Raw genomic sequence first — 20,899 nt, 5'->3', positions numbered from 1 at the left:
AGAGCACATTACACAGTATCCTTCATTTGATAGTGGCCAGCAGTAAAAAAGCAAGTTGACAAATGTTTTGCTTTTCCCCCCGTGCCAGCCATTATATTTTCCACGGATCTCTAAAAATGCATTTTGACGTTACTGGTAAGAAGATATAATGGCTTGTCCCACAGTCTTGATCCTAGCAATATAATCCCACCACTTCCCTTGTATGGGCTCCAATTCCACGATGAACAAATTTAGGGAAATAAAACATCAGAAAATTAACTCTACCAGGAAAAAAAAAGTGAATAGTCATCTATCCCTTTTCTACCTGAAACTTATTACTATGGAAGCAGATATTACTGATTGTAACAACTCTGGGTATATACAATATTCATATAAGCATCTTCTCCTTTCTGGAACCCCTGTACATTTTTAGCTTCAGTGATCTGAAAATCGTAGCAGCACACACAACACGCCTGGCCAGTGACCTCCCTCTGCTACTGGTACTCAGGCACACCAGCTGTGTAGCTTCCTCAGCCAAAGGAGCAAAAGGTCACCACTATTTTAAGTTCATTGACTGTCCCCTTATTTTAGTCTTGTAAAATTAGAAGACAATAAGCTCCTCCTCTGTTTTCTCTAGGCCATTCACTATTTTATAATTTACCCCCCGGTTATTCATGTTTGTTCAAAACCTAACAGCGTTAGCCTTTTTTGCCCATGCCCTTGCCCCGAAACAGTCGCATTACCCAGTCCTGGGTACCTCCCTTGACAGGGAGAACCAAAGAAACATTTTGCTGATTTCAAAATGCACTGCATTTACTCTTAGAATTTTCACTCATTTTCATAAATGCAAATATGCACTCCAAGAGTTTGGTTCTGTATCACTTTCCTGTTTATGAGTTAATTTAGCTTCATGCAAAGTCGATAAAAACATAACTATTCTTATGAATTAGTATTTTACATTCATTCTTTATTCATATAAATGACAATATCAAGTAAACTAGAAAAGCAAATCTGACCTAGAAAAATACAAGCATATTAATTAAAACATACTATCTGTCCCTTACTAAATTATACATTTCTAAATCTTTTAGAAACATGCCTTTTCAAATAACTCGGGGGATTTGCAGTTGCCTATTGAGCTTTTCATTTCTAGGTCACTTGTTAAATCTACCCCAGGTCAGCACTGACTGAAAATTATTACTGTCTGGCAGCTGTTTTGTAGTCTACATAAAATGAATTAGTGGTTTCATTCCACTTCCTAATGGACAAGTGGCCCCATCTTACACTTCGACCTAAATGACACCCTGTTGACTACTGCAGGGAAAGAACTAAATAAACTCTTTTTATTCTGTAGGTAAGTCCTCATGGTTAGGAATGAGACTGGTGGAACCATCGCAGCTATTATAGCACTACTCTACAAAAAATAAAGCCCTCCATCTATGGAATTCCTGTAATCAGAACAGATAAAATGCTATTTTGGTGAGCTGTAGTGGTGACTGTTTTGGTCCTCAGAGGATCTTTGTCATGTGGTTCAGTGGGGAATATGCTACAGGTTGTCCACTGTTACAGTTGAGAGTTGTCCCCTCCGCACCATTTCACAGTTCAAAGGCCAGAGAATGCGGGTAGGTATCTATGTGTGTATGTGTACTTGCATATGCATGCAAGAAGCCAGAGGAATAATCCACTAAGGTTTCCTGTTTAGTAGCAGTAGAAAGAAAATTGCTACTTGATAGAGATAAAATTATACCCAAAATGTTTTAATAATAACACGGTGGACAAACAGATAAAGAGAATTCCTATTTAGCACCCAGAGATGGAAATTATAATGTGATCCACATTTGACTTCTACTCATTGTGCTCTACTTGCACTAGCAATAAAACAGGTTTTCCTATCTTGAAAGCCCCCAGTCTTACACTTTCACAAGCACTGCATTCCTTTCCTTTTAGAGTAGACACAAGCACAAATGCACCAACATGTATTATTAAAGAACTTTGTGTCTGTCTATTTGTATTTAAAATATTTCTCACAGAAATAAAATTCGAGTAAGTCCATTATTTTCGCTACTTTCTCTTGTCTTTTTTTCCTTGGATGATAAATAAGTCTCTGTGAATCTGGTACTATCCCTGTCCTTACTGAGCTAGGACAAATTTCCCCTAAGGCCCCCATTTTCCTCTGCGTTTTCATTTGTCATTCTGCTCAGCCTGCAGCAATTCAAACAGACCTGCTCCTTGACTGAGAAATCTTCACCTCTTCCTATCCACCAGGATAAGGTTGCTTTTCTATGGTTTTGTGAGAACTGAAAATAAAAAAGAGGGACTATCGACTTCATCTGTCACCATCTTTTCATGCTTTTGTCCCTCAATGACCCGACTGTCTCTGTTCCTATTTGTTTGCTTCTTCTGAACTTATTGTTCATCTTCTTTGCTACTCCTCACTCTCTTCACTGTTTAACCTAACTTTTCCCAAAGCAGCCCTCATTCCACAAATAAAAAGCTGTTAACTTCAAGGTGATTTCTCCACCTTGAGAACAACACCAGGATCCAGGTTGTGCTCAGCTCCATACTCCTTTCATAATTCACCACATTATTTTTTTGAAAAGCCAGATGCATAAGTTAGACAGGCTCCTAGAGAGATTACATTTCTGTTACTAGCACTTGCAAGTAAATAATTGAGCTGATATTGATCCTTCTGTTATTTCATGTATGATATTTTCTGTTGGACAAGCTATTCTGGGATGATTGTACATAGGACCTTATTTCATTATTACATGTACAAGCATTGTATATACAGTCTTATTTTTATGTTTCCCTTTTATCCTTTACCACTAAGTTAACTGCCTTTTTAGTTTTATTTTGTGGGCCCTGCTTAGAAGCTATCTCTCTGAGAAGGAATTTACCTGTATGGAAAGTGGTTTACACGTAATTAATATTACAAAGAAACACAGGCAGACTCACCATCGTTTTGTTACCCAGAACTAAGAGTCTTTTCAGGGACTTTAGAACAAAGAATGGGCATGAGGCCAGTTAAACACTCACTGCCATTTCTTGTCCATCTGTCCCTGATTGGAGTGTAAGAAGTTGCACAAGTTCTGCTTTGCAATCAACTAGACATTATCTAGAAGTAGAGACAAACTGTTGTTTTTTACTACGTTACTTCTATTTCATTGTGTACATCCAATTTATAGGAACAGACACAAATGCACATTCAAATTCTACAGAGCATTTAATATGGAAAGACATATGCTGCTGGCATCCAAGCTACCATTCCAATAATTAACTAAACCAACTTTCCGGTGGATTTGTGATTGTGGTTGTATTCCCTAATATCTAACATAATGCACCTAAAGTATTTGCTGCTTAGACTGCAGCCTTTCCCTCAGTGGGGTACCAATTTAAAAATCGAAGTCTAAGAATACAATTAAACTTTGCTTTTACCATGTCAGGCACTGACCTCCTCCTAACCCCTAGATTCTGGCTCTGTATGTTTACATTTTGCTTTTACTTGCCTCTTCTTGCTTTTGATTGCTACCTTTCTTATAGGAAACCACCTTCCACTGGCAATAAGACACACAAATGATGAAAAGGCTCTTGTCTCTTTGTTCATAAGATTTGAATTGTTTGCGTTTGACTGTTATTCAAAGAATAACACTTTGGTTATGACTGGCCGTCCTCAAATCTTCTCTACAATAGTGGTTCTTACACAGTCAGTCAGGAACTACTGAATTAATGATTTTGATTGTGTTTTTGTGATAAACAGCAGTACAGAACATGACTGATGTTATATGCTACTCTAAGATCCGTATTTTCAAGGTACAAATACTTACACTTGATACAAGCAGTACAGTTGCCGTATTGGTCAACAGAGACTTGCACACCAGCTCTGGCATAGATTCATGGCTTGGACACTAAAATCTGACAGTTGTGGCTGAAAATTGCTTCTCTCTTAGAGCAAAATCAAGATTTTATGATCTACTCAATACTACTTTGTCTTCAGGCACCAGAAGGGTACTTTCTCAGCAGTTATTTCCATCTCACATAAAATTGATCTTGCTACCCTAATAGCACCTGAAATCCTAAAGAAAGGGACATAAACTTTTTTGAATTTAACAAAAATGTGTGGTATAAAAGTTACACAAATGCTTAGATTCTGTGATCATCAAGTATGTGACACTTTAACTTTCACAGACATTCCAGCTATCAAAGGAACAGAATTCCAGATCAGAACCTAGAATAATGGGATTCAACCAGGGTCAACAAGTCCCATCAAGTCTGTCAAAGCAGTCAATTGCTTAAAATTCTCTTTTCTTGGGAAACTGTTCCTGAAACTTTTTCCTCTGACAATTTAAAACTTTTTCATGTTTTTACAATGCGTATTGACCATGCTATCACAGCCAGTCAGTTGTGTGCTAATACTGGTCCAAGTATTTCTTTTCCTTTTCAGATGTCTGCTATCCCGCTTGTTCCTTTCAACATTCATTTTGTGAACTAAGGAAAAGAAGCTCTTTCAGTCTCCTCTCGCAGGAGCAGCTCACCATTCCACACTTCACCCCGATCATCCTTCTCTACACCCATTCCATTTGAATTCATTTTTCTTGTTAAGAATTGTAAAAAATATTTCAGAAGACACCTTTCCAGTGCTCTGTATGGCAGCAATAGTACTTCTTTCTCCCTTCAGTATACCCTACTTGATACATTCAATAAGCAAGGACATCTCTCTCGGCTGTATATGAGAAATTCAGACTCATCCTGCAACTGGCTAATATATTTTTGTTTTTCTCCCTTCTGTCATGTCTGAGGATATCTCAGTTTCAACAGTGACACCTCGCTTTCCACTAGTAGCGAATTTCAGTAGCTTACTACTTTTTGTCCCAAAGCAAATGCAAAATTAGGATGAGAGGAAACAGCCTCAAGCTGCGCCAGGGGAAGTTTAGGTTGGATATTAGAAAAAAATTCTTCACCGAAAGGGCAGTCAGGCACTGGCACAGGCTGCCCAGGGAAGTGTTTGAGTCTCCATCCCTGGAGGTATTTTAAAGAAGGGTAGACGTGGTGCTCGAGGACACGGTTTAGTGGTGGACTTGGTAGTGATAGGTTAATGGTTGGACTCGATGATCTTAAGGGTCTTTTCCAACCTTAACGATTCTATGATTCTATGAAAATAGTAAGTGTTACTGGTTCCAACAATGAACCTTGAAGAGCTCTACTGATTGCCTTCTTGCAGCCTACTATTTCCCTTTCAGTGTCATCATTGTTATTTCCTTTTATAAACTTCCTCATCCATATTAGATATACTGTATTAATTCCCACAGAGTCTAGCTTAACAAACCAAGCTCGTCAACACTCAAATAGCATCATATGAAATGCTTTAATAAAGTCCAGACACGTGGAATCTACTCTAGTTCCTTTGCCTAGAAAATTAATTATCAATGAAAGCTATTAAGTAGTCCTACTACAATGTATCTTTATAAATTCAACTTCCTTTTTGCTCTATTTTCCATTTATGGAATCATAGAATCATAGAATCGTTTAGGGTGGAAAAGACCTTTAAGAATCATCAAGTCCAACCGTTAACCTAGCACTGCCAAGTCCACCACTAAACCATGTCCTCAAGCACCACGTCTACCCTTCTTTTAAATACCTCCAGGGATGGAAACTCAACCACTTCCCTGGGCAGCCTGTGCCAGTGCCTGACTGCCCTTTTGGTGAAGGAATTTTTCCTAATGTCCAACCTAAACTTCCCCTGGTGCAGCTTGAGGCCGTTTCCTCTCGTCCTATCACTTGTTACTTGGGAGAAGAGACCGACCCCCACCTCGCTACAGCCTCCTTTCAGGTAGTTGTAGAGAGCAATAAGGTCTCCCCTCAGCCTCCTCTTCTCCAGGCTAAACAACCCCAGCTCCCTCAGCCGCTCCTCATAAGCCTTGTGCTCCAGACCCTTCACCAGCTTCGTTGCCCTTCTCTGGACACGCTCCAGCACCTCCATGTCCTTCTTGTAGTGAGGGGCCCAAAACTGAACACAGGACTCGAGGTGCAGCCTCACCAGTGCCCAGTACAGGAGGACGATCACCTCCCTGGGCCTGCTGGCCACGCTATTTCTGATGCAAGTCACAATGCCATTGGCCCTTTTGGCCACCTGGGCACACCATCAGCTCATATTCAGGCAGCTGTCAACCAACACCCCCAGGTCCTTTTCCGCCGGGCAGCTCTCCAGCCACTCCTCCCCAAGCCTGTAGCGTTGCATGGGGTTGTTGGGACCCAAGTCCAGGACCCGACATGTAGCCTTGTTGAAGATTTACTTCCACACTTTTAAATATTCTTCCCACCAGAGGCTGTTCGAAAGCTTTGCATGCTAATAAGACAACTAAAGCAGTAATAGCCCATGTTACTCTTTTTAAACATAGGCCTTGCATTTGCCATTCAATAATCACATGACTTTGTCCTGGTTTTGACAGATTTATTAAAAACTAACTGTTTCAAGACTTCTCATTTAACATAGCTCTTTCAGAATTTGGTGGAGCTGATATGGTTCTTCTGATCTGATCACATGGCACTTCTTGAGCTTTGCTTCCACATCCCGTAGGGCAGTTTCCATTTCTATATACTCATTCATACTTATTCATATTAGGTATCTTTGCCTTTGTCCACTTACTCAACACCTCCAATGTTTTTGAAAGGTGAGAAAAATCTACAATTAGTTTCTCCCCTCAGCTGAATTACACTGCTCCTTCAACCGGACTTGGATCCTTTGTAGATCTATATGAAAGCAGCAGAGGAGAATTGACAGGCTAGTTCATGGAAAATAAGCATTCCACTTTTCACTAAAATACATATAGAAATCTCTCTAAGACTGACTTGTAAGACACATATTAAAAACAGATCGAGTCTTTTCTAATTCCTAAGTGCATTTTGACAAATTCCAGGAATTGAATAGTCTCTTTCCAAATTCAGTAAAATGTTACATATTTTGCATTGAACATGATGCTAAAGCGGTTTCTTAGTTTGGTTTCAGTTTTAAACCACATGACAATCAATCCTTCCCAAAAGACTTTATTTTGGTGGAATAATTGTTATCAAGCAACTTTGCTTTAACATCTTTGCTTAGAAAAGAAGAAGGAATAAAAAACACAGCTTTCAAACCACAGAGCAACCGTTGAAAACTTAAAACCACAATACTCAAGAACAGTCTGAGCCTATGATTACCTAACACAAAATGCGGTTTAAACTGGGCATCATACCAAGTTTTTCACAGAAACCCAAGGGGAAAATGGAGTATAAGTATCCATGGTTACAGTGACCCTTGCTTGGCACCTGAAGAGATCTTTCTAGAAAAAGACAGGTAGAAACATTTATCAGGGTCCTCAGAAGTAGCAAGGCTTCTTCCTGTTTTTATAAGTTAAAAAAAAAGATAAAATAGCACTTAGTACAGACTGTCCTGAACACAAACTGTAACCTAGAAATATTTTTAGAATTCCCCTCTTGTATGTTTTTCACGATATTCACTCAGTACTGAAAAATAACCTCAGAAATACAGAACCATCTACTTAAAATAATGGCAAATTCCTAGAATAACAGATTCATTTATAAAGCGAGTATTTCAAGACTGAAGTCTTTCTTCCCATGTTCATTTGCACTGAACTCATGAATGAAGGAACAGGATCGTAGGCTACAATTTTTAACGGAAAAATTTTGAAGTGTAAATTAAGCTAAATTGGAACCATCACTGCTAAGTATTGAAGCTTCTACACTCCTTGTACTTCTGTTCAGCTCTACCTTGGAGGGTAATGATATAGCTAAACACAGATGACAGTTTGCTTGAATGGCATTTTTTCTTACTTCTTCACTGACACTCACTCACTTGTTCTCTGTTTATATGTACGTTTGGGAAAGATTTTTTTTAAATGTATGCTGATGCATAACTAGGTACACTGAAGCGTGAGCAAACATGCACACATGAACAAATATGCATCACAACTAATTTCTAGATGCTTCTCCTATGTGTGCAATAATCTGGTGAGAGTGAAAAAAGAGAGCTGAACTGAGTTTGGATGGTAAGTTCCTCTCTCCGTGGCAGAGAGGAACACAGCTATTTCACATTCAGGTCCATGTACAAGCCAAATGCAGTTCTCCTTCTTGTGAAAAAGGAAAAGGCAGGGAAAGATTTTTAATGCCCTTTCTTTTCTAGGGTGCGCATCTTCTATTCTTTATGCTCCTTAAGGATTCTGCCTCACCTTCTCTTGTAGAGGTGAGGGCTCCACAGTTCCTCATAACAGATTGTTGCTGAATCACCCAACTGTACAGATCTGATCTGGATCGGGCATTAGCACACTATCACTTTTCTGTCAAATCAGCCAGAGCACAGGCCATGATGTTTGTAAAGTCTTTGTTCCATCCGTTATGGAAATGATGTGGATGATGCCTGGTTCAGCATAAAATTTGCCCAATGTTGCCTGTTCCACTTTCTAAAAATGAATTTGAACCAGCAAGACGAAAGTTTAGCAAGTTCAGTTGTAAGAGATTAGCTCTTTATATCATGAGGCTGGAGCACTCTTTATGCAGTAAGAGATACCCTGAAAACTGGATTTACCTCCCCGTTAAATTGGAAACAGAGGTTCCACATCCCAATCATTTCTTCAAGCAGTTCTGCTTTCATAGAGATTGGTCACCTAATGACTGAGAAGAAATCATACTGTGTGACCTCAGTGATTATTTACAAAGATTAGGCCCTAAATCCTACCTATCAAATTTTCAAAACAGCAAGAGCGAATATCACTATTCATAACCAATCAGCTCAAAATAATAAGTGTGAAACATCATGCTCATTTCACTGGCAATTAATGAACAGAGAAAGAAACACAGCTGCCATAAATATTCCTACAGCTCTCTATCTACATCCTTATATTTGACTATAAATAAACGGATATAGCAGGCTGTATATGTGTATTTACTCACGGTATTTAAGCAAGTACTGTATATACAGAGCTTGACTGCAGCACTGAAAATTTGGCAACACTTAATGGAGATTTTTTGGTTGTTTTAGAAATGCTGGGTCATGTTTTCAACGGACATCAAACTGATGGACAGTTACTGAGTAAATGATGTCAATTATATTACCTAAGTAGGAAGCACTGAGTCAAAAACGTAAAGCCAGTCTTACTCCTGCACCTCCTGATAGAAAAAAGGCCATATCTTAACGGCATATGGCAATCCTGGTTTCCAGCAGTAAAAAAATGTTTGGAATTCTAAAGTGAATTTTCAGGGGAAATGGGAGGAGAGATCCAAAAGAAAGAAACGATGGGAATGTACATCACTGAATTTGGGCAACTTCCCTACTTGCTGAACAACAGATTCGGTCACTGGTTTTGAGAGGAAGCCGAGACAGGAGCGATCCCTGGCATGCAGATTCAAAAACAAGTATCCAAGCTGAGGTTCAGCAGGCACACGTACAGACTTTACTTCAAAGCTGTTGCAATAAAACTAAAACATTTGTGAGCTTCAGACTGCTAAGCTAAACAGGAAGAGTTGTTGCTCCTACTCTGCTTTCAGTGCCACTTTTTAGACACAAAACAAGTGGGCAAATGAGGTAAAGATACTATTTCAGCAAGCTCAGAAGCTCACCACATGTGAAAAATCAATACCTACCACCACACCCAAACAAAGGAATTAGAAGAAATGTGTGAAAATGTTAAAAAAAACCATGGCACAAGCTAGCATGTTTCGCTACATCCCAAGCACAGAGTTCCGCAGACACCATTTCAACAAAAGATTGATGAAAACCTGTCAGGGTGGAAACACAGCATCAAAATGCTATTTCCATTGTGTAGAGCAAACAGGCTAAATGGACGCAAACATAAGTGGATGTATTTTGATCCAGGTAACTCTGGGCACTGCTAGTAGCAGAGGTATGCGGACATGATCTGATGGACCTGTTTTGAGTCACAGAATAGTTCGGATTGGAAGGAACCTCTGGATTCAAAGCCAGACCAGGTCGCACAGGGCCCTGTGCAGTCTGTTAGTCTCCAAGTAGCTGTGTTCTGTTTACGCTGGTAGGAGACGCAATGCACAGTCCCAGGTATAACTGTATCTCTAAAGCTATGTACTGAGAAATCATGAAATTGTGAAACTGCATACACGTATACATGAATATCTGAATTAGATTTTCTAATTTTATCCATATGCTCTTAAGACACGAATATAGCACACTCTTAGTGTGAGTCCACAGAAGCAAATCCAAGCTGAACTGCAAGCAAGTTTCTAATGGAATTTTACAGCATAAAAGGACATCACAAGAAACACATCTCATAGCTAAACAGAAATCTATCCGAATGCTATGAAAGCGAATATCCTACCTGGCTATAGTGAAGAAATTATTTGTGATATAATTAGGTAGGTTTTAGTTTGTTTTCATAATTCTGATCTGACTGCAATTCTGGAAAAAAACACTTCAACATGTCTCCAGAAGTGTTCTGCTATATAATCATCAAAGATAAAACCTTCAGCTTCAGTGATATGCAAACGAAGACAAGTTTGTTAAAAGGATTAACAAAGTTGTTCAAAGCATCTTTTTAGTCTACTCTGCTTCCAAACAAACAATAAACTGCCCGCATGCAGTGAGATTTGCTAACCCATAAACATAGCCAAATGGAGGAAGAAGATCAGAACCTTAATGAGTTTGGTCCCCTTTGAATTTTAGCTGATCAGTGTCACCAATAATTTCAACAGGCTCTAAAATAAGCACTTTCTGTCTTCAAAGTGCCTTGCAAACATCAACCAATTAATCCCTACAACTCTCCTCTGAGGTAGGTAAGTAGGTATTGTTATCCCCATTTTACAGTTGGGTGAACACAGTCAGAAGGGTTAAGTGATTTGCTGCAGGCCACAGATGGAGGTGGGATTAAAACACAAGAGAGGCTGATTCCTTTTAGAGGACAGCACTTTTTTTTCCTGCTGACTTTTCTGTGCTGACTTTAGACATCTTGGCCTTGTGGCAATACTTAAAGGAAACAAAATAAATTCTCCCTGTTAAAAGCAAGGAACCATAAAGAAATCTGTCTTTTACACCAGTGTTGGTAACTTTTTTGTTGCCTTATACTGATGTTGGGCTTTTCCTTTAATTTTGTTCTCATATTCCAGTTTCCCTTTCATACAGGGACTGATGCCTGTGGTAATGTAACATACTACCAACTGAAAGATATGTCCTGCTCCTTTGCAGATTTTATTTTGTCTTTCTGCTCTCAAATCAGTAAATTTAGGTGGCGCCCTGCCCATAAGGTGGGCAGACACTCTCCTTCCAGGATCAGGGTAACAGTTGGTAGGCTTGTCCCACTGCAGCAGAGGCAGAAAGAAACGGAGACAGGGAGCTTTGAGAACCAAGAGCAAAGAAAGCCATTAACTGAAACCCAACTCCAGCAAACCGCTTGTAACCATTCTAACGGGCGTAAGATTGATACCTTTCCCACTTCAACAGAAAGATCAGATGGAAAAGGCAGAGTATATCCTTTTCCTTTCCATGTATACAACTTCGGGCCACTTGAAGACCCATTTGTCATGAAGTCAACCCAGCGTATGGTAATAAACATTTGAGTTTTATAAGGAAACCACTTTTCATCTAGTGGCAAGCAAGTCCACAGCATCGGTTCCCTCGAGTATTTTTTAGAATGGAAAAATCCACTACTAATGTCGTGCAAATCCTGAGCACATTTTCTGTTATTTTTTCAGAAGACACTCCCCCCACTTTCAGAAGCCTTCCAGTACAGGAATTGACATGTACAGAGAAAATCAGTGAATATTTGAAAATTATTCACTCCCTGCTATATCATAGAGTAATTTCAGCCATGTTGCTCGTTATGTATTTTTAAGACACAATCATCTATGTGTCCTGAAAGGATAGCTCCTTTAATGCTAAAAAATAAGGAATAGTTTATTAATAGACCATTGTAATTAATACAGAACAGTGGTATCCACATATTACAGAAACCAGGGATCATATCTCCTTTGTGTTAGGTGTCGCCCACAGACAATGGTGTCATCAAACTTTTATTACCTAGAAGTTTACTTTGTTAAAGACACTTGCGAAGCCTTCAGATTAAGCTAGTCATTTAACATAGTTATATAAAATGCAATTTATTTTTCTATTTCTGTGGATACTGAATCAAAAGGGTATTTTTCCCATTAGAAAGGTTTATTAGAAACTCTTTTGCTCTTGCATGACCAGCACTTATGTCTCTTTTTAGAAGACAAAATACAGGTTAATGATTCACAACCTGAGGAATTGTATTGTTAGAATAACAGTGTAAGAAAACTTAGGATTTTTAATCTCAGAGGGCTTGTTTTCAGTAACAAAAATATGTATTACAAGGGTTAGGAAAGGTCTGATTTTCACAGTAATTCTGTGACCAGAAAAACATGTAATGCAAAACATAAGCTTGGAAATTGCTATTTGCTAGCTCCATCTTAAGAAGATATGTAGCTAACTCTGAATTACACGCTCTGCAGAAACAGCTCCCTTCTTTTATCACTTTGGAAATCATTAACTTGCCCTCGATGGTCCTCCATGCAACAAAGGAAGTTTTCACATGGATTTTCTGATAGGAGAAACAAAAGAGGTTGTAGATAACAAAATAGCAGTGTGAATGGTAGTTTTAGAGGACCTTCCTCCAAACACATTTCAGTGACATCTCATCAGATAGGGTATCAATCCCCAAATTTTCCACCACTCAGCACTACCATGCTTCAGGGGTAATCCATGGAACTGGCTCAGTCCTCAGTTCCGAATTTCTTATGTTATCTGGGAACACGAATAACTGAGTCACTGTCCCATATTCCATTACTTAACAAAATCAATTTTCACGTAATACGCTTTGCTCTTACAGGTCTGTCTGCACAGTAAAATGGAGGTGTGATAACACTTGCCTAGTTGGGCTGTAATTATACTTGCAGTTCTGTGCATCGATACCCCACATGTCAATGCACTCCATGCTATCTACCCCAATAAATAACCAACCAACCAACTCTCAAACTTGTCAAATAGCTCTAGAGTTCATGTACATACATAACGTTTTTTGCTCACCTGCACCCATTGCCACAAGCCACCTGCACTACCAGCATATTTTAATATGTCCTGCACTGCATACATAGAGAAGGAGCAGTGTTTAATCTTCTGTGCCCCTCTGAGATGAGAATATGTTCTCCATAAAAATACATCTGTCACCCATATAATTTCTGGCAAGGTAGGATCCAATTTTTCCTAAAAGTTCATCTTCCCCATATGCAGCTCTGAGTCCCGATTAGGTTTTTAGCACCTGTTCAATATGCATATTTCTGAAAATCTGGTTCACATGTTTGCAAGTTCAGTAGGCTGGAGAGCCTTTCAAGCAGCATAGCATACCCTTGCTGAAAACTGCACAGCAATTGTGGGTGCCATGAGCTGGGCATCATAGAATCATAGAATCGTTCAGGTTGGAAAAGACCCTTAAGATCATTGAGTCCAACCGTTAACCTAGCACTGCCAAGGCCACCACTAAACCATGTCCCCAAGCACCACATCTACCCGTCTTTTAAATACCTCCAGGGATGGGGACTCAACCACCTCCCTGGGCAGCCTGTGCCAGGGCCTGACGGCCCTTTCAGGGAAGAAACTACTCTTTCAGTGAAGAAAACCTCCATAAGTGAAAAAAAAAAAGAAACCTCCATAAGTGAAAAAGTGAAAGATGATTACATAGACATGATCCTACTCATCCATATATAAAAATCCCTCATCTGCTCATCTATCTGCCTGGTCATCTAATGCTGGGCTGCAGATTACTTGGGGCATGTATTTTCCTATTTATATGTCTAGAAAGTAGTGAACACATCACAGGTTCTATGGAAAATAAGGAACGAATAGCAATAATTATAATTTTGTCACACTTGTTTTTAAAAAGTTCAGTAGAGGAGAATTATGGTAACGTAAGGCTAGGATTAGTATCTAAAAATGGGGATTCAGTAGAAGATTTTTTTATTTCTACAGAATCCTAACATGGTATCCCTCTCAAATTTTTCTGGATATAAACTCAAGGTAGATATTGAGTTTTCTGAAGACCGCTAATTCCTGAGTTATAATGAATTAAAGTTTGCTTTTAATGCAACTTGTATGTGATATTCCAGACCTGCTAACAAAATATGAATTACTATCAAATTATGACGTAGTTGAAGTACGTAATCACATTATAGGTCATACCTTACATACCATGTTTTTAACAAAAAGAAAGATAATTAGTGTTATTAATCATGACCAAACTCATACTCACTATAGTGCATGAGAAGGAGTTGTAGAGCTTTTAGGAGAAGAGTAAGAGAGTGGCTCTTGTCAAATACCTGGAAATAATCTTTGCATCTAAAACTGGTGGCTAACTCGGAACATGTAAGCTGGTAAAACGGGCATTTAAGAATAAAACTTCTGTCAAACTTTCATTTTATTCATCCCTTGAGACTACCAGTGTAATCTGAGCATATTGTTATTACACAAAGAATGCCCTTCTCTCTTCTTCTTTCCACTCCAAATTCCAACTGTAAAGAGTAAATCTACATAACTGAATCAATTGTTCCCAATATAGTTACTCACTATGGCGTGAGTTGTGAAACTGGGGGGCGGGGGACGGGACACACACTATTCTAATCAAAATCTTTTCTGCAAATTAGTTTACCTGCATGAATATCAACAGCACTGAGACCTCAGAGACCACTGTAAAGGAAATCCATGATTCTGTTTTATTTTTCTTTATATTTGGGTTGGTTTTCCATTGCAAACCTGTTTTATGATTGCTATTTTTATCCTACATATACAATTTCAGGTTTTTCTTTTGGTTTGTTTTTTTTTTAGATTATCCAACTACTGGAAACAGATCATTACTAAAGATATTCACCATTCACATTTAAAAAACTAATTTACCAAGCTCGAGATTAAGGAGAAAGACAAGCAGGGTTCCTGATATTAGCAGGCAAATAAAGAGCTCACTCTTTGCTATTTTTAGATGACAAGACATTCAGCATGCAAATCCACGTGTTTAAATGAAGTTGGCAGACCCATTATTTTGACAATGGTTTATTTTCTTCCTGATTTCTATTGTTTCCTTAACACATTTTTTGCAACGTGCCAAAGCTTTTTGGAACAATGAACCACCATCGTATCTCAGACACGCTGGCGAAGCACCTGCAGACTTCTCACCCAAAACCACAGGCACCAGAAGAGTTCAGCGGGCAACCTGCAGCCCACTCACCTTGCAGCCCCGAGAGGCCTGCAGAACCTCTCGTCCCTCAGCAGGGACCATCCCCTGCCTCTCCCAGTTCACCCTCTCCTCAGCAGGGACGAGAGGCAACTCTGAGGACTGAGTTGAGTGTATTTTGAAGGGTATGCAGGACCTCTCCTCTTCCTCCTCCATCACCTGGACCAGTGACTTCACCCGGAGCTCGCCCGGGGTACCCGTGACAACACGGGGCCCGACACCACACTTCAAAGAAAGTTCTTGAGGGGAAACTGAAAACCCCGCTTGCACGAACACATCAGTCGGAGGGTGGCAAGTGCCCCCGTGAGGAGCGAGGCCCCCGCGGGCCCCCGGGGCAAGTGCAGGCCCCGCCGCCCGGCGCCGCAGAGAAAAGGCGGTCCGCGACGGCGGCCCGCGGCCCGGGTGCGCGGTGAGACCCGCGGGGAGGAGCCAGGAGCGGGCTGCCCCGGGGGCGGGGGGGCGGCCGGGGAACTTATAAGAGCCGCGTCCCGCCAGAAGAAGCGGGGCGTGTGTTTGGTGCGGCTGACGGCGCTGCAGAGGGGCGGCGGCAACAACAACAGCGGCAACTCGAGAGCCCGGGACCGTTAGATGGCTCAGAGCATGGACAACAGCCTCGACAGCCTGGATGTAAGTGCCGGGGGCTGAGCCGGCCGGCGGGGCCGCGGCCGTCCCCGCGGTGCGGGGCGGTGCTGCCCGCCCGCCTGCTCGACGCCGCTGCTCGGCGGCGGCTCCCCGCCGCCCTCGCCCATGTGCCCGCTGTTTGCAAACAAAGGTGCCCTCGGCGGAGAGCGCCGCCGGCGGGCGGGGTGGCCCCGAGCCGGGCCGGGAGCGGGGCCGGGAGCCGCGCCGCCTCCCCCCGCTTCCCACCCGCCTGACTGCGAGGGGCCGCGGGGCGCAAGCGGCCGGGCTCGGCCCTGGCCTCTGGCCGCTGCTGCGGCTGGCTGCAACGCTCCGGACCCCGCTGCGGCCGCGGCCGGACTCCCGCGTCTTTCCTCGGGCTTTGCTGCTTGGCCGTCGGTTGCGGTGACATGTGGCGCCTTTGTGGGCTGGGAAGACGCCGGTAGAGCAGTTAGAGCCACGGGAATGCTGAGGGGGGGCAAACAAGCGAGGAAGTTTGGAGCGGTCTGACGGCAGGGAACGGCATCCCTCTGCCCCGGGGGCCGCCGCGCCGCAACCCCCTCGGCCGCGCACGGTGGGGCCGGGAGCGGCGGCGGCGTCCCGGCCTCCCGCAGGCCGCTCTTCTGCCGCGGGGGCTTGAGAGCGGCGAGGAGCAAACCGGAGATGTCGGGCGAGTCCCGACCGCGATCCGCAGTTAGCGCCGGCGTGGAGCCGGGGCAGCCGTGCGCCAAGCGCTGCCGGACCCTCGGGGCGCGTCCTGCGCGGGGGTCAGGGGTTGGCGGTCCACGGGGCGTGAAAACGACAGCCTGACAGCCTGGGGAGCTGTACATAGCCAGGTGGCACTCGCCCGCCTGCAGTGCTCTTTCAGCGCGGTGGCCAAAACCGTTGGTGGTTTCCTGATGTGCTTTCGTGCCCTCACCAGAATTTCGCTTCCTTTTTCCACTGCCGTACTTGGTGCAGCAGCCTGGCTGCAGCCCGGCACCGCCAGCTTCACCCCCTGCCCCGCAGCCGCAAAGCGTGGGGAGCCGAGGGAGGGGATCCTGGCCGGGCCGATGACCCTCCGTGGCGTTTGAGTTCCCTGCTTAAGGTCACCTCTGCCTTTTCTTTATGGGCTTTGGGGTTTCTTTTCCCCTTGTCTCTGTCTGTGGAGCTGTCAATTGCTTCTCAGCAGGGAATTCTTGCTGTTATTTATCCTTTATTACATCAGCCAAGGGTACCTTCTCCATTTCTTCTGGACCCCATCCCCTTATTGAGAAGGGACTTTGGAGCACCAGAATTACTGTCTAAGTGTAATTCCTTTTTATAGCTCTCTGTTGTAAGAGTTAAATGTCATGGGTAGTATTCTGTGCGGACCAGCCTCTTGCATCCAGCACTTCTGGGCTCTTCCATTTGCAGTATGCATCTGATTAGCGCACTGAAGTGTCCCGAACCAACAAGATTTCTGGGAGTAGCCATTATCTTTCTTTTCCCTTTCATCCCCTGACCTTAGTTACAAGATCTTACTCCTTAGAGAAAGGCAAAGGAAGTTGTTTAACTTGCTTGTATTTGCTGTATATTTTATATATATATATATATTTAAAAATTGTATTTTTCCATCTGGTTTTCAAAAAGTTTGCCTGTTCGTGATGATGGAGACTGTTCAGGCAACTCTTAACATACTGTACTATAGAGTGAGCTTTTGCAGAGGAGCTAACACCTAATTTTTTTTAATTTTTTTTTTTTTAGCTGTCCTCCGGGTTAATCATTGAATTTCCTGATAATGGCACGGATGAGATTGGTTCGGGTGACTATGGAGACTACGGAGAGCCATGCTTTCAGAATGAGAATGCCGATTTCAACCGGATCTTCTTGCCAACGATCTATTCCATCATCTTCCTAACAGGAATAATCGGCAATGGATTGGTTATCGTTGTTATGGGCTACCAGAAGAAACAAAGAAGCATGACTGATAAATACAGGCTGCACCTCTCTGTGGCTGACCTCCTTTTCGTCATCACCTTGCCATTCTGGTCTGTGGATGCGGCCGTAAGCTGGTACTTCGGGACTGTTCTGTGTAAGGCAGTTCATGTCATTTACACAGTCAACCTCTATAGCAGTGTCTTGATTTTGGCCTTCATAAGCTTAGATCGTTACCTGGCAATAGTCCATGCTACCAACAGCCAGCGACCACGAAAGCTGTTGGCTGAGAAGGTGGTGTATGTAGGCGTATGGCTACCAGCTGTGCTTTTGACAGTGCCCGATATAATTTTTGCCAGTACTAGCGAAGTAGAAGGAAGGTATCTGTGTGATCGCATGTACCCTCATGAAAACTGGCTCATTTCTTTCAGATTTCAGCATATCTTGGTAGGACTCGTCTTGCCTGGTCTAATAATCCTGACTTGCTACTGTATTATAATATCTAAGCTGTCACATTCAAAAGGCCACCAGAAGCGCAAAGCCTTGAAGACAACGGTTATCCTCATCCTCGCCTTCTTTGCCTGCTGGCTGCCATATTACATCGGCATCAGCATCGACACATTCATCTTGCTGGGAGTCATCAGACATCGCTGCAGCTTGGACACGATAGTACATAAATGGATCTCCATTACCGAAGCCCTGGCGTTCTTCCACTGTTGCCTGAATCCAATTCTGTACGCCTTCCTGGGTGCAAAATTCAAAACATCAGCACAAAATGCCTTGACGTCAGTTAGCAGAGGATCAAGCCTCAAGATTCTCTCAAAAGGCAAACGTGGGGGACATTCTTCTGTTTCTACAGAGTCCGAGTCTTCCAGTTTCCATTCCAGCTAACGTTGCTCCTTGCCATCATTTTATAAATAGACACTTTAAAGTTGCGCAAGATTTCGGAAAAACAAGACTGACCATAACGTACAGATTTATTTAGAGTTGGAATTTTATATTGTTTCTTTTAGTCTTTGTGAAGTTTGATTGACTTATTTATATAAAAAAACTTTTGTATTGATGACAAACTGTCTAGGCAGGTCCTGTGGACAAGTGGTTGGTTCACAAAAGTTTTAGTGTTTGTCTGTCTGTATAGATATGTGAACTAAACACTTCTGGATTGTAGCAAAGTGACTGTTAAAAGCTTAGAAAATATTTCTCTGTTGTTTGTATGTAAATGTTTTCAGTGTTGCTGTTAAATTCTTAAAAATTTGGCTGGAGATTTTTTACCTTACTACAAGACGTTTGGTTTACAATAGCTTAACTCTGCTGTAGAAATGGCACTTATAACCAAAGCCTCCTCTGTTCTATGCTACGTTTTTTTCCCCATTCTCAGTAATTGATGGTTTGCAAAATTTTCTGTTCAAGGTAAATAAAAGTATATGACAAAAAGTTATTTTGAGTGGTATTTTTATTTCTGGTTAAATGTTTTTCGAGTTCTAAGTCATTTGGTTTTTTCACCAGAATACTTTTACTCCAGTTAACGTCGTTATCTTTAGAATGACTTAACCGATCACTGTAAACAAAGAACTTTTTGAGGGCAAAATATCTACAAATGTAAACCCATCTATTTAAGCAATTGCTAAAGTTTACAGCCTTTTAGGAGTCAAACTAAGATTACTGCATGTGACTAACCTTTATGCCACGCATATAAAGTCAATCCTACGTTTCTTCTGCCTTTTGCTGTTCTTCTAAATTTAGTTTCACATGTCAAGAGTAATCCAAAGTAGATGAATCAAAGCCATTTTGCTATTTGACATTGCATTTGGACTAGTAATAAAGTTATTGGTGTACCTCCTCTGTGGAAGATAAGGGTTTTTTTCTCTATGGAACTTTCCCTATCCTGTCTACATCTGTATTTTCTTAAGATAATATAATACAATCTTAACATTCTTTTTAAAAATCTTCTTAAAAATAATTTTTTTGTAGGTATCAAGCAGGCTAAGAGTTTCCAATATCTTTCATATCTTCACGTTAGTAGAGTGCATTCAAAAGTAATGAATACCCAAGAGGACAGAGCCATGGAGAATATTTGTATGTTCCTACATTACAAAAACAAACACAACTGTTACTGACCTATAAATAAAATTAACAGTTTGGAAGTCAAAAAAGCAAAAAAATAAACAATACCTACTAGTCACACAGAACTGGAATAAGCAACATGGAAAGCAACCCAGAAAGAATGTGTTTTCACAAGCACAGCACCCGAGTGATTTTGTGGGGCACGTACCACTATGCTAACCTATACACTAAATTGCACGTTTTATTTCAGATATTCTCATAAATACAAGACCTTTCAGTTTTCAACTTCCCTCCTCTCCAGTCAGGAGGCTGCAACCTTGACTGCATCCTCCACACTTTTTCCTTTGCAATGACAGTAGTAGTCGTCTGATTCTATGTTGAGCTGATGCAGTTTGCTGAACCAGCACAAAACTAACCTAGCAGAAAAAACAAAATCATTTTCCAGCAATTTAGTGAATTGAATGAGCTCAATGAGGAATCCAACAAGCACTACAAAAGTGCAAGACCCTGTAACCTGGAGCCAGGCACTGGGAGAGAAAAGTGAGATAAAAGGAAGAGGAAGCAGGTCCCCCCTTTCAGCAACTAAACTTTTAGATCAGTTAACTCTAACGTATATCTTCACCCAACATAACATAATTAACAACAGAAAAGATGCATTTTCAAGAAACAAAAGGTCTCACTTCCATCAAGTTGTTCCTCGTTAACAGAGTTGAGAAATGAGGGCACGTGGTATAGGAGCAGAACTTCTTAAATGGTTTATTTTTGTTGTTCGTCTGTGTGTTTTCTTAATTTAGTGAGGGATTCCCCGTGAAGAATTTGTTGTTCTAAATGGTTCTGATTTTCACCCCAGCCCAATCAATCACTGTGATTTAATTGCACTCATAAAATACTTATGGGCTATCAACACGCTGCTGCTTATTTGCTGAGGAAATGTTTAGAGCCATCTAGCATTAACTTAGATTATTCCCATTATACTTCAGTCAGCCAACTATTACCTCAAGCGGAGAGTTAGCAGGAAAGAGGGTGCAAGACAGAATAAACTCAGCAGTCCATGTTACTGCCAAAGACCACTAAAAGGACACTAAACA

The 20,899-nt window shown here is 41.6% G+C and overlaps 2 protein-coding genes across 2 annotated transcripts in view; one reads left to right on the top strand and one right to left on the bottom strand.

The window, feature by feature from the left end:
• THSD7B (thrombospondin type 1 domain containing 7B) overlaps positions 1 to 20,899 on the bottom strand; it is a 540,474-nt gene that overhangs the window by 476,453 nt on the left and 43,122 nt on the right. The gene's annotated exons all lie outside the window — the stretch shown is intronic.
• Positions 15,689 to 19,185, top strand: CXCR4 (C-X-C motif chemokine receptor 4). Its single transcript, XM_087730299.1, has 2 exons — positions 15,689 to 15,860; positions 17,577 to 19,185. Exons 1-2 carry the CDS (start codon positions 15,822 to 15,824, stop codon positions 18,636 to 18,638), a joined length of 1,101 nt encoding a protein of 366 aa, XP_087586425.1. The 5' UTR covers positions 15,689 to 15,821; the 3' UTR covers positions 18,639 to 19,185.

Source organism: Nipponia nippon, unplaced genomic scaffold, assembly GCF_047370975.1.
Source record: "Nipponia nippon isolate SJK-2023a ecotype South Korea unplaced genomic scaffold, ASM4737097v1 scaffold_5, whole genome shotgun sequence".
Lineage (NCBI taxonomy): Eukaryota > Metazoa > Chordata > Aves > Pelecaniformes > Threskiornithidae > Nipponia > Nipponia nippon.
This window is presented reverse-complemented; position numbering and strand designations above follow the sequence as displayed.

Excerpts from the sequence above, each read along its gene's own strand:
- CXCR4 (XM_087730299.1), top strand. The coding sequence starts at position 15,822 with ATGGCTCAGAGCATGGACAACAGCCTCGACAGCCTGGAT. Across the intron at positions 15,861-17,576 it reads ACAGCCTCGACAGCCTGGAT|CTGTCCTCCGGGTTAATCAT; the intron begins GTAAGTGCCGGG and ends TTTTTTTTTTAG.